Source organism: Capra hircus, chromosome 1, assembly GCF_001704415.2.
Source record: "Capra hircus breed San Clemente chromosome 1, ASM170441v1, whole genome shotgun sequence".
Classification (NCBI taxonomy): domain Eukaryota; kingdom Metazoa; phylum Chordata; class Mammalia; order Artiodactyla; family Bovidae; genus Capra; species Capra hircus.
The window spans coordinates 129670851-129684037 of record NC_030808.1 but is presented as its reverse complement, the minus strand read 5'-3'; the positions used below and the strand labels follow the sequence as shown (position 1 = coordinate 129684037).

The following is a 13187-nucleotide window of genomic DNA, read 5'->3' as shown; positions in this document are numbered from 1 at the left end:
CAAAGAGAGGAATTTGGGGCTTCAGGTATTGGAAACCTTGAATGCGCATGGTAGGTCTTAGGAATTGAAGATGGATGGGGAAGAGCATTCCAGAAGGGTAGGGTCTAGGGTTTGATGGATGGGTTAACGTATTGATGGTTTGATTGGGTTATTTATTAAAGTGGAGATGATTCACCATTTAGATTAGATTAAGATGGACTACTAGCAATTCATCTTTCCTGATCCTGGGGCTGTACAACTTATTACAAAGTCAAGGCAGTCATTCCCTGTTTGGACAGTACATGCTAGTTTGCAGGACTTCACCCCACTTCTTTTTGCCCCTGCATCCTTTCCTCTCCTAGTTTATATGGACTAATTTGTTTACTTTTGAGTCTGTTTCACTGTTGCACCTGCATTAATCCATATTCTTTCTTTATGCTGTCTACAGTGGTGATGTCATACAGTGTTTGTCAATCTCAGTCAGCCTTCTTTCACTAAGCTTGCTAGTGATGCTAGATTTGCCCAGTTTCCTGAAAACAGAAATCCACTCTTACTTCTGGCAGAAATCCATTTGGTGTGTGTGTGTGTGTGTGTGTGTGTGTGTGTGTGTGTGTGTGTGTGTGTGTGTGTGAGTTTGTGAGTTTACTTGTGTGTCCCTCCTCTCCTGTATCTCTTTCTGTAGATGGGTACTAGGGTTGCTTCCATGTTTTGGCTATTTTCTGTAGTTGTACTATCAACATCCTGTTCATGGCTCACTTTTAAGGAGAATTTTTGTTGTTTTCTGGATGTACACTCAGGAATGGAATATCTGGATGGTACAGAGTCTCTACCTGTAATGCTTGGAGGAGAATTTATTTTCTTTTGCACAGTGGCTGTCCCAGTTGTCATTCCCAACAGTGTTTGGGGATTGTCTATTCCTCATATCCTAGAAAATATTTCTTTTGGAAGACTTTCAGATGACAGCCATTCTGACATCTGTGAGGTGATAAGCCATGGGTTTTTGAAAGTGTTTTTTCTCTAACAATTAGTGAACTGAAGCATCTTTTCACATGTCTGTTAGGCATCTGCCTTTCTTCTTTGGACCAAGGAGTATTCAGATCTTCTGCCTGTGTTTGGGTTGGGTTGTTTGTTTTTATCCAATGGAGCTGTCAAAACTACCACCATCCTTCCCTGGAGCTACACCCCACCCCATCTCACCTCTGTCCCTGGTCCCATGGACCTCACTTTTCCTCCCCCTAAGCTCCCCAATCTCCACATCTGACCAGGCTGAGGACCAGGACAGAACCTTCTGGTGATGGCTCTGTGTACACTGCCCACCTGGTAAGGATTACAAGAGCCAGATGACCTTGGATGCCTGCTGCATTCCAGAATTTTACCTTGGTTGCAAAATTAGCATTTAGCTGGCTAGAATACTGGTAGAGATCACCTGAGCAAAGAAAAATCTCCTGAAATACAGCATGCTTTTGGATAGCTGCTTAGGTTTTTCTCTAGGGAGGTCACCCTGAAGTAGTCCTATTCCACCTCCACCCCTAATTTTCCTTCAAACCCAACTGTCAGCACTTTTCTCTCAAAAGCTATCCTTTCCCAGGCACCTGACCTCTGCCTCTTCCCCTCATATTCCTACCAATAGAGTAATTATTTAATCTTTTGTTGACTAGATTTTGTCCCTATTGTCCATGCTAGTTTATGACAACACTGCCCAGTGTGAGTTTTTCTGGATGGCCACTGTAGTCTCTTGTGTATGTCTGTGTGTGTGTTGAATCTAGCCAATATCCACTGAAGAGTGTGGACAAAATATTTGGTGGATACAAAACACAGAATTGTCAGAGAAACCACTCTGACAATCCCTCCTCTTTCTGAATGCTGAGCTTGGCAATAGCTGAACTCTGTTGCTGAGTTTGTGGGTTTTTAATAAAATTTGCCATCCTCCCCCCACCCAACCGTTTCCATTTCTTTTTTGGGGGGATGTTTTTAAAATAGAAATCTGCTTATCACATAAAAGTCTTTAATTCTCCAGATTCTGTGTTTTTAACTGTTTTAAGACCACACGTGGGGAATCTATTGCATGACACAAGGAGCACAAATTCGGTGCTCTGTGAGAACCTAGAGAGGTGGTATGGGGTTGGAGGTGAAAGGGAGGTTCAAGAAGGAGGGGACATATGTATACCCATATCTGATTCATGCTGATGTATGTCAGAAACCAAGACAATATTGTAAATTATCCAATTATTTTTGTTGCTGCTTAGTTGCTTAGTCATGTCTCCATGGACTATAGCTCCTCAGTCCAGGCAAGAATACTGGAGTGGGATGCCATGCCCTCCTCCAGGGGAATTATCCTTCAGTTAAAAATTAAAAAAAGAAGACCCCACATGAATTCTGCCCATTGTGACTGGCACGTAGAAACAGGTGATTCCTAGATTTACCCAGTATCCTGCAGAAGAGCTTTGTGTCAGCCATGGCTTATGGGTTGATTCTCCTGACTGACCAATAAAGGTAAGTGAAAAGTGTTAATGGCCCAGTCATTTATGACTCTTTGGGACCCCATGGACTGTAGCCTGCCACGTTCCTCTGTCCATAGAATTCCCCAGTGAGAGTACTGGAGTATATTCCCATTCTCTTCTGCAGGAGATTTTCCCAACCCAAGGATTGAACTTTGATTTCCTCCATTGCAGTCAGATTCTTTACCATCTGAGCCACCAGGGAATCCCAGTAAAGACAAAACTGTTTCCAAATCATGGGAGTATTGTGTCTTTGTTTTGTTGACCTGTCTCTTATCTGTCTCTCATCTTTTAATTGGATATTCCTTTTATACAAGTGGAACAGTGGGTTGGATAAGGACATCCATGTCTCTAGCCTAGTGTCAATTGAAGTACTCCTAAAGTTTACCAAGAAGTAGGAACTTTCTGTCAGTGGTCTGTGGGTAAGTCTTCTGGTACTAAAGATATTAGTCTGCAGTGTTTTGGATCCTGAAAAGATAGGAGTGTTGTTTTGTGTGTTTCTGGTTGAAGACAGAGGCTTTGTCAAATTATTCTGAATGTTGGCATTTTATGGTTTGTAGGGAGACATAAAGCAACTGCTTGTAATTCTGCAGTCATGGGGGTTCAAGGGGAAACCTCGTTAAAGAGCCAGTGAGACCAATCTTGAGGCTTCAGGAATTGAAAACCTTGAATAGCCCTGGGAGGAGTAGGGGATTAAAAGTGTAAGAGGAAGAGTCCCAGCAGGGTCCCATGCAGAGTTTGCGGGATGGATGGATGGGCTTGATTGGGTCATTTATTGAAGTGGAGGTGATTTACAGTTCCAGATTAGATTCAGGTGTATAGAAAACTTATTACAAGATTAAGGCACTCATTCCTTGTTTTGAACAATACCTGCTATTTTATATGACTCCATTCTCTACCTCTTCTTGCACTTGCCCTCTTCCCTCTCTCATTTGGTAAGGACTAGCTTGTTGACCAGAGAATGCAATGGCACCCCACTCCAGTACTCTTGCCTGGAAAATCCCATGGATGGAGGAGCCTGGTGGGCTGCAGTTCATGGGGTGGCTAAGAGTCGGACACGACTGAGCAACTTCACTTTCACTTTTCACTTTCATGCATTGAAGAAGGAAATGGCAACCCACTCCAATGTTCTTGTCTTGAGGATCCCAGGGATGGGGGAGCCTGGTGGGCTGCCGTCTATGGGGTCGCACAGAGTCGGACATGACTGAAGCAACTTAGCAGCAGCAGCAGCACCAGCAGCTTGTTTACAGAGTTCTGTCAAGAGAATGCACTGGTTATAGCAAACACCCTCTTCCAACAACACAACTCTACACATGGACATCACCAAATGGTCAATACTGCAATCAGACTGATTATATTATTTGTAGCTGAAGATAGAAAAGCTCTATACAATCAGCAAAAACAAGATCTGAGCTGTGGCTCAGACCATGAGCTCCTTATTGCAAAATTTAGCCTTAAATTGAAGAAAGTAGGGAAAAGCACTAGGCCATTCAGGTTTGACCTAAATCAAATTCCTTATGATTATACAGTGGAGGTGACAAATAGATTCAAGGGATTAGATCTGATAGACAGAGTGCCTGAGGAACTATGGATGGAGGTTCTTAACATTGCATAGGAGTCAATGACCAAAGGCATCCCCAAGAAAAAAAAAATGCAAGAGGGCAAAATAGTTTTCCAAGGTGGCCTTACAAATAACTGATAAAAGAGAAGCAAAAGGCAAAAGAGAAAAGGAGATATACCCATCTGAGTGCAGAGTGCTAAAGAATAGCAAGGAGAGATAAGAAAACCTTCTTAAGTGAACAATGCAAAGCAATAAATGGGAAAGACTAGAGATCTCTTTAAGAAAATTAGAGATATTAAGGGAATATTTCATGCAAGGATGGGCACAATAAAGGACAGAAATGGTAAGGACCTAACAGAAGCAGAATATATTAGGAAGAGGTGGCAAGAATACACAGAAAAACTGTACAGAAATTCCTTAATAACCCAGATAACCATGATGGTGTGGTCACTCCCTAGAGCCATACATCCTGGAGTGTGAAGTCAAGTGGGCCTTAGGAAGCATTACTGAGAATAAAGCTTGTGGAGATGATGGATTCCAGCTGAGCTATTTCAAATCCTAAAAGATGATGCTGTTAAAGTGCTGCACTCAGTATGTCAACAAGTTTGGAAAACTCAGCCACAGTGGCCACAGGGCTGGAAAAGGTCAGTTTTCATTACAATTTCAAAGAAGGGCAATGCCAAAAATGTTCAACCTGCTGCACAATTGTGCTCATTTTACATGCTAATAAATTGATGTTCAAAATTCTTCAAGCTAGGTTGCAGCAGTATGTGAACTTAGAACTTCCAGATATACAAGCTTGGCTTAGAAAAGGTAGAGGCACCAGAGATCAAATTTCCAACACTGATTGGATCAAAAAGAAAGCAAGGGACTTCCAGAAAAGCATCTACTTCTGCTTCACTGAATATACTAAAGCCTTTGACTATGTGGATCACAACAAACTGGAAAATTCTTAAAGAGATGGGAATACCAGACCTGCCTTTACCTGCCTCCTGAGAAACCTGTGTGCCAGTCAGGAAGCAACAATTAGAACTGGACATGGAACAACTGATTGGTTCAAAACTGGGGAAGGAGTATGTCAAGTCTGTATACTGTCACTCTGTTTATTTAACTAATTTTCAGAGTAATCATATGAAATGCTGAGCCAGATGACTCACAAGCTGGAATCAAGATTGCTGGAAGAAAATATCAACAATCTTAGATAGGCACATGATACCATTCTAATGGTAGAAAGTGAAGAGGAACTAAACAGTCTCTTGATGAGGGTCAAAGAGGAGAGTGAAAATCTGTTAAAACTCAACATTCAAAAGATGAAGATCATGGCATTTGGTTCCATCACTTCATGGCAAAAAGAAGGGAAAAAAGTAGAAGCAGTGACAGATTTTATTTTCTTGGGTTCCAAAATAACTGCAGACAGTGTCTCCAGCCATAAAATTACAAGCTGCTTGCCCCTAGGGAGGAAAGATATGAAAACCTAGACAACATATTAAAAAGCAAAGATATCACTTTTCTGACAAAGGTCTGTATAGTCAAAGCTGTGGTTTTTCCAGTAGTCATGTACAAATGTGAGCGATGGACTATAAAGAAGGCTGACCACCAAAGAATTGACACTTTCAATTTTGGTGCTGGAGAAGACTCTTGAGAGTCCCTTGGACAGCAAGAAGATCAAACCAGCCAACACGAAAGGAATTTAACCATGCATATTCTTTGGAAGGATTGATGCTGAAGCTCCAATACTTTGGCATACCTGATGTGAAGAGCCAACTCATTGGAAAAGACCCGATGTTGGTAAAGATTTCGGGCAGGAGTAGGTGGCAACAGAGGATGGGATGGCTGGATGGCATCATCAGTTCAATGAACATGAGTTTGAGCAAATTTGGGATATAGTAAAGGACAGGGAAGCTTGGCGTGCTGCAGTCCATGGGGTCTCAAAAGTCAGACACGACTTAGTGACTGAACAATAACAATAAGGTTGTCTACTCTATGTTTGAGTCTCTTTCACTGTTGTCGACCATTTGTCTGTATTCTTTTTTAACATTCCCTTGTCCATGGTATTATACAGTACTTGCGATTCTTGTTTGGGCTTCTGTCAATTAGACTGTTATAGGCTAAGTTCATCCAAGTTTCTGAAGAAGAATTTTAGTCTGCTTTCTGGAAGAGTATTATTCCATTTTATGTGTATGGTTTTTTGTATTTGTCAGCCCTCTTCTGTATCTATTATTCTGTGGATAAGCACTAGGGCTGCCTCCTTGTTTTGCCTATTGTCAGTACTGCTGCTGTAAACATCCAATGCCTCATTCACTTTTAATGAGAGTTTTTGTTGTTTTCAGGGTGTATACTCAGGAATAGAATGGTTGGATAACATGGTGTCTCTACCTGTAGTGTTTGGAGGAAACTTTATTCTGTTTTGCCTAATGGTTGCCCCAATTGTTATTCCCAACAATAGTGTCTGGGGACTCCCTATTCATCCTTTTCTAGAGACTATTTCTTTTGAAAAGACTTTCATATGCTATCCCTTGTTAAAGTTGTGAAGTGATATGTCATGGTTGTTTGAAATTGCATTTCTATCTATTAGCGATGTGGAGTATCTTCTCCCATGTCTGTTATGCATCTGCCTCTCTTCTTTGGACCAAGAAGTGTATTCATAACGTCTGCTTATAGTCTGATTGAGTTGTTTGGTTGTTTTTATCCTACAGAGCTGGAGGAACTGCTATAGATTTGGATCAGTCATATCACTTGTAGATATTGTGTCCGATTCCATAGGATGCCTTTTGGATTTGTCTGTAGTTTCCTTTGCTCTGTGAAAGCTTTGAAAGTCAACTAGGTCCCACGCATTCAGATTTGCTTAGATGACTTTTGCCTGGGGAGCCATATGCCTTGACACAAGTGTTGCCTCGATTTATGTCCAAGATCCAGTGTCTCATTGAGGAGTTTTGTGGATTAAGGTCTCACTTGGAGGTCTGTCACCCATTTTGACTTTATGTTTCTTGAAGGCCTGTAGAAATATTCAGGTCTCTTTGTTGTCCATGTGGGTGTCCAGTTTTGCCTGCAACACATGTTGAATAGACACTCTTGCTGTTGTATACTGGTACCTTTTATGTTGTGAATTCATTGACTATAGGTGCCTGGGTTTACTCCGGGGTCATGTCTGGGATCTCTATTCTGTTCCATTGAGCTCTATGTCTGTTACTGTGCCAGTACCATGCTGTTTGAATTTCTGTAGCTTTGCAGTTTGTTCTGAAGTCTAGGAGGGTGGTAGCTTCAACCTTGTTTTTTGTTTCTTTTTTCCCCACGTTTGCTTTGGCCAAGTTGGGTCTTGTGTGGCTCTCTATGAATTTTAGGAATATTTGTACTTGTTTGAGAAAAAGGTGTTTTGCTAGGGTCTGCCTTCAATCTATTGATTGCTTCAGGCAGTATGGCCATTTGAACAATATTAATTCTTCTAGTTCCAGATCTTGTGATATCTTCGTATTTCTCTGTGTCATCTTTCATTGCTTTGTCAGTGTTTTAGTTTTCAGAATTGTCTTTCTCCTATGAGTCAGTTTTATTTTGAGGTATTTAATTCTTTTTACGGGATTAGTACTGGCATTCTTACTGATTGGATTATAGATGGCTTTCTTCTTCTCTTGTCCCTTTTCCCTTCAGTGAATATCTTCCTGTATAAAAAAGCTAAATTTTCCTGTGTATTAATCTGTATGCTCCAAATTTGTGGAATTCATTTATTAGTGCCTATTCTTTTGTGGTCAAGATGTTAGTATTTTCCTTTTTAAAGTCCTTGCCATCTGCAAATATTAATAGGTTCCCTTCTTTTTCTCCAGTGTGGGTGCCTTTTATTTCTTATTTTGCCTGCCTGCTGAGACTAGTTTTTTCAATACTTTTTAAAATAGAGAAACTGTTCAGGGGCAGTGTCGTCATTCTACTTCAGGCAAGAACAACAGTGTTGCTATACAAGAAAATTTTGAAACTGCCCTTTCTTATTCCACATTTTCTTGTAAAGGCCTGTAGTGCATTTTGGAGAATGTCTCTCCAATAAAAGACAGAATAGGTAATGTACTTTGCTGATAACAGTATGAATTGCAATAAGGTTTCACACATTGCAAAGAAAGACCCACAATACATGGCCATTCCAGGAAGAACACAAATTCCCTGTGTTATGTATGTTAATAGATTGAAAAGGATCTCCTCACATCAACACTGGATTAGGAGTTGGTGGGAGCTGAAGTCAGCTACAGTTTTATATATAGTGTTTATATTTTAAAAATATATATCCAGGTATTATTTTTAAGTGAATAAAAATAAATAGGAATTTTAAATCCTAGTTATGCATTTTTGGGGAATAACCAAATGATCCTCATTAATGTTAATGTCAAGAGCACCCTCGGTCCCAAAGTTCTGGACCTGTGACTCAGAGTGTCAAATGAAGGAAGAAAGCATTCACTATGCTCAGATGCCCAATGCTGAGAAAACTCAGTTCTACTTCGTGATGGCTATCTTTTGCCTGGCTTCTGTACTCAACTTTCCTCACTCTTCTCCTAACTGGACCACTGGTAGCCATCTTGTACCCTACCCAGAACTGGGATTTATTTGGTAATTCTGCCTCACAGTGGTTGAAGAAGTTCATACAGATTGAATAGTTTGTTTTGAATGACACCAAGAAAGACCAATGAGTGGGCCTGAAAATCCACTCAGACAGTCATTGAGCATCTTAAAGAAAAATAACGTAAAAAGAGACAACTGATCTGGTGCCCAGCAAGTCATTTATGAATTATATAGATGTTCTGTCATGAAAACACCTAGAAAAGTAATTTCTTTTTTATTTCTAAAAATTTTTCTCGCAGTCTCTGGGTTATCTTTTCATTTTCTTGGTGGTATCATTTGCAGGTCAACTTTTTAAATTGTTTTTCATTTTACTTTTGGTTGCACTGGGGTTTCATTGCTTTGTGGGGACTTTTCACTAGTTGTGGGAATGGGGGCCACTTTATAGTTGTGGTGGGTGAGCTTCTCATTGCGGCTTCTCTTGTTGTGGAGCACAGGCTCTAGGTGCATGGGCTTCAGTTGTTGCAGCACTTGGGCTCAGTAATTGCAGAAGGGGGCTCTAGGGCACAGGCTCAATAATTGTGGTATACGAGCTTAGTTGCCTTGTGGCATGAGGAATATTCCCAGACCAGGGATCCAAACTGTGTCTCTTACATTGGCACTTAGATTCTTCTCCACTGTACCACCAGGGCAGTCCTGGAAAAGTTATTTCTAACATATCTGACCCCTTTTTAGGATGATGATGAGGATACTGTTTACCATTTCATTCATTGCATGTAGGCTACATGCTGGGCACTCTTCAAGATACTGAGAACAGGGCTATGATACCATTCGGAAAGACAGATTATAAACATAATAAAGAATGAAAATTAATATTTACTAGACACTTACCATGTTCCAAGAACATTTTACCTACATTGTCTCACAACCACCCTACACGGTAGATGGCATTCTCCCCTCTTCATATGTACGGAAGCTAAGGTTACCAAAGGTGAAATGACTTGCCTGTGATCACACAGTTATAGAGGGGCTGACCAGAAGAAGAAACTGGCAGTGTCTATGCCAGGCCCCCAGTAACTGTCTTTGTTTCAGGACAGGACCACAGTCCCTTCTAAGCAGAGTTCAGTGTGAGGATTCACAGGGCCCCGGACAATAATAAGCCCAGGTTCTGATAATAAGCCTACTGATGCCAGGAGAGCAGTGGATAAGAGGTGGCACCAGCTGGTGCAGAAGCCACCCTGCTCAGGGTCCCAATACTCGTTATGCCAAAAGCTCCAAACTATACCTGGTGTCCTGGCCAGATTTTGGCTCCTCCATCTGTCCCTTAAAACATAGCATGTCCACACTCACTGTCCTGAATGGAGTTCCCATTGAATGTTCTCTGACCATGGGATGTTCAAGCATTGCCAGAAGAATTCTCCGGGACCAAAACAGATGTTTCCTGCAAGTTCCCCAACATCTCCTTGCATCTTCCTATCCTGCCTTCTGTACAAACAACAGAGGAACAGCAGCTGCTCCCATCACCTGGGAATATAGAAGTAGGTGCCTGTGGCATCCATGTTCACCCAATGAGAACTCATGTTCCTGGTAGCATGCCCTGAAAACTGTGTACAGCCCCTGCATGTTCCCTCAGCAAGCCTCCTGATCTGTATAGGGAATTTCTTAGCCCCCAGGCAAGACACTGGAATGCAACTATGAGAGAGGATGCAGGAAGGAGTATAGGGGAAACCACCGAAGGCAGGCCCAGGAAGGTTGAATTTCCTTCTTGTGTTTGTCACCAACAGGCTGGGATGTCACCTTGATCATACACTGCAGTGTTCCTGAACCCCTCAAATGCTGAATGAAAACAAGTTCTGTCATCTTAAACTCGGGCCCCAAACATAATCTTTGTGGAGCTACTTAAGGAGAATTCCTAGGCCCATGGCCCCCGGAAGTCTGATCAGTGATTCTGGGATGTGGCACAGATTCTGCATTTTACACTATCTGGCCAGAGAAGGGCAGTGTCTGCCAGTTCACAGACCACTGGCTTGAATGTCTATCAAAGGAAGCCTGATTTTAACAGGAGTCTGTATGAAGGAATATTATGTGGCCCTAAAAATGAGGCCATATAAGCTATTTTGTAAAAAGGGACAAAGTGAGCAATCATGTGGTAAAAGGACACAAAGGGAAGTATTTCACCTTCTTCTGTAACTATATGAAAGAATTATCTATAGTAGTAGTAGTAGTGGTGTTCCAAAGTAATTACTGAGTGCTTTCTTCTACTAACTCTGGATAAGTTGTGGATCCACACCTTCCCTTGGCCACCAGGATCTGTAGCATAGGCGTGCCTTTCAAGTGACACCCCAGGTTAAAGGCGCTGCTGCCTGCATCACCCGGAGGGGAGCCTGATGGGTCAAACGATCCTCTGCTACTTCCGGGCTCCTGGCCAATTGGTTCTTCCTTTGCCACGACAATTGAGCTGCAACAGATACACCTCTGAGTGTAGTGTAGGTCAAATTCAATACAATAAACTCTTGATTTAGTGGTGGAAGTATAACAATGACCATCTTGTTAAACTTATATATACATAAGTTGATCGTGTAGCAGTTGCTAATAAGACACTCAATTCTAACATTGCTTTCCCTTTCAATACCGCTGCAAGGATCTGGCAGTCATTGAGAACACAGGCGTAGACTTAAGGATGTCATCCAAAACTTTACCTCATTATCGGATCGAAGAAGATACGAGGTCACTGCCAGGGCGAGGTCTCAGGGGATGAAGGAACTACATTTCAGGGTCCTGGTGCAGCGTTCCAATGGTGGGACTAGAAATGTAATCGGTTTTCCGGTTAAGGTTTTCCGCATCTGAGGTCAACACGAGGAAAGCCAAGGACTTCACCCAGGAGTGGCACGATTGCTCCGCCCCCTTCAGGCCTATAAAAGCATCTACACTGAACTACCCACCAGGGTCAGGACTCTTCGGCTTCCCAGACTACTCCATTTCTGTAGGCGGAGCCTAGGAAGAGGCGGGGCTTAGCGTGAGTCGGCTTAGCGTGAGGCTGCTTTGCGACTCAGGTTCCGCCGGCTTCACTCACGGCACCCTTGGCCCACTCCTGTGCAAACCCGTCCACGTGAGGAGGTGAAGCTCAAACTCGCTCTTGCGACTGAACGCAGCAGCTCCCCTAGAAGCCACGGCTGAGTGACTCCCCAGAGGCAACCCCAGAGTCCCGAAGACTCGTCCTGCGTTCCTGCGCCCCACCGCCCCGCGTCGGCCTCACCTGTCAAGCCGACCTGTCACTGCCTGCAGGACCCAGCCCTCTGTCGCCTTCTGCCAGGTCCCAGGCCCGCGGCGACACTCACATGATGGGCTGCCGACCGCGCAGCCCCACCGCCTACCCTGAGGACCCGTGGGAACCGCAGGACGGAGGACCCGGCCCTGCCAAGCGCCCCAAGTCCGAGTCTGAGGCGGCGCCCAGCCTGGATAACCTGGCCTGGTCCCCGACAGCAGGCACCCTCATCTTCGTGGCTGTCCTGCCGGCGGGATGTGCTCTGCACGTGCTCCTGGACGACGTCGAACTGCTGCTGGAGCCCGAGCCAACGTCTGTGAGGCAAGTGTGTCTCGGAGGTCGCATCCTCATGCTGGTTCCCGAGGCCCTCCTGGGCTCGGGTGTGGAAGGGCCGTGGGGGCAGGGCCTAGAACCGGGCGCTGTCCTGAGCCCTCCCGGGGAGTACGTGGCCCTGGAGCCGGAACTCTCCTGTGCCGCTGTCCCAGAGATCGCCTGCCAGGGAGAGGCCAGCGAGGAGGACGCGAATGCTGACGCTGACTTCCTGCTGGGCTGGATGGATGCTGCCTCAGTCCCAGTCGCTGAGCTCCGCTGTTCTGCTGAAAGTTTGACTCACTTTGACCTGTTCGACATAGTCTCAGAGCCCTCCCCTTGGGCCTCCAATCCTAGTCCAGAGAGAGGCTCTCCTCAGCACGATGACAACCTGGACTTGCACCTTCTGGAGCCCTTTCCTGACTCACCACTCCAACCTCTACCTCCTTCTCCGAGTCCAGGTCCCCAGGAGCGCCCCTGTCGCCCTCCTGGTCCTCCTTGCCAGGCCCGGAGATGCCTGTTCCCTGAATCCACTGCCTCCCACAGTTCCTGGACACCTGAGCGGGCACCAGGACAGAGTCTTCCGATGTTGGTTGTATATATATTGCACACACCGAAAGAATCACACCAATAGATCCTTTTTGGATGCAGGCTGCAGGTTTTTCTTTAAAAATTTTTTTAAATTTATTTTTTAATTGGTGGAAAATTGCTTTACAATTTTGTGTTGGTTTCTGCAATACAACAATGTGAATCAGTCACAATTATATATATTTATAAATATGCCTTCCTACCTGAGCCTCCCTTTCCTCCCCTCATCCCACCTCTCTAGTTCACCAGGCTGTGCTCCCTGTGTTGTTTAGCAACTTCCCACTATTTATCTATTTTATACATGATAGCATATATGTGTCAATGCTACCTTCTCAATTCGTCCCACCCTCGCCTTTCCCCACTGTGATCACAAGTCCATTCTTTAGGTTCATCAGTGCCATTTTTCTGGATTCCATATATATGTGTTAATATAGGATACTTGTTTTTCCCT

General features: G+C 43.7%; 1 protein-coding gene across 1 annotated transcript; it reads left to right on the top strand.

The window, feature by feature from the left end:
* Window positions 11590-12709, top strand: LOC108636375 (proline-rich protein 23C-like). The gene is made up of 2 exons (XM_018050559.1): window positions 11590-12653; window positions 12695-12709. The coding sequence occupies exons 1-2, from the start codon at window positions 11913-11915 to the stop codon at window positions 12707-12709; spliced, it is 756 nt and encodes a 251-aa protein (XP_017906048.1). The 5' UTR covers window positions 11590-11912.

Coding starts and splice junctions, on each gene's coding strand:
- LOC108636375 (XM_018050559.1), top strand. CDS start 11,913: ATGATGGGCTGCCGACCGCGCAGCCCCACCGCCTACCCTGAGGACCCG.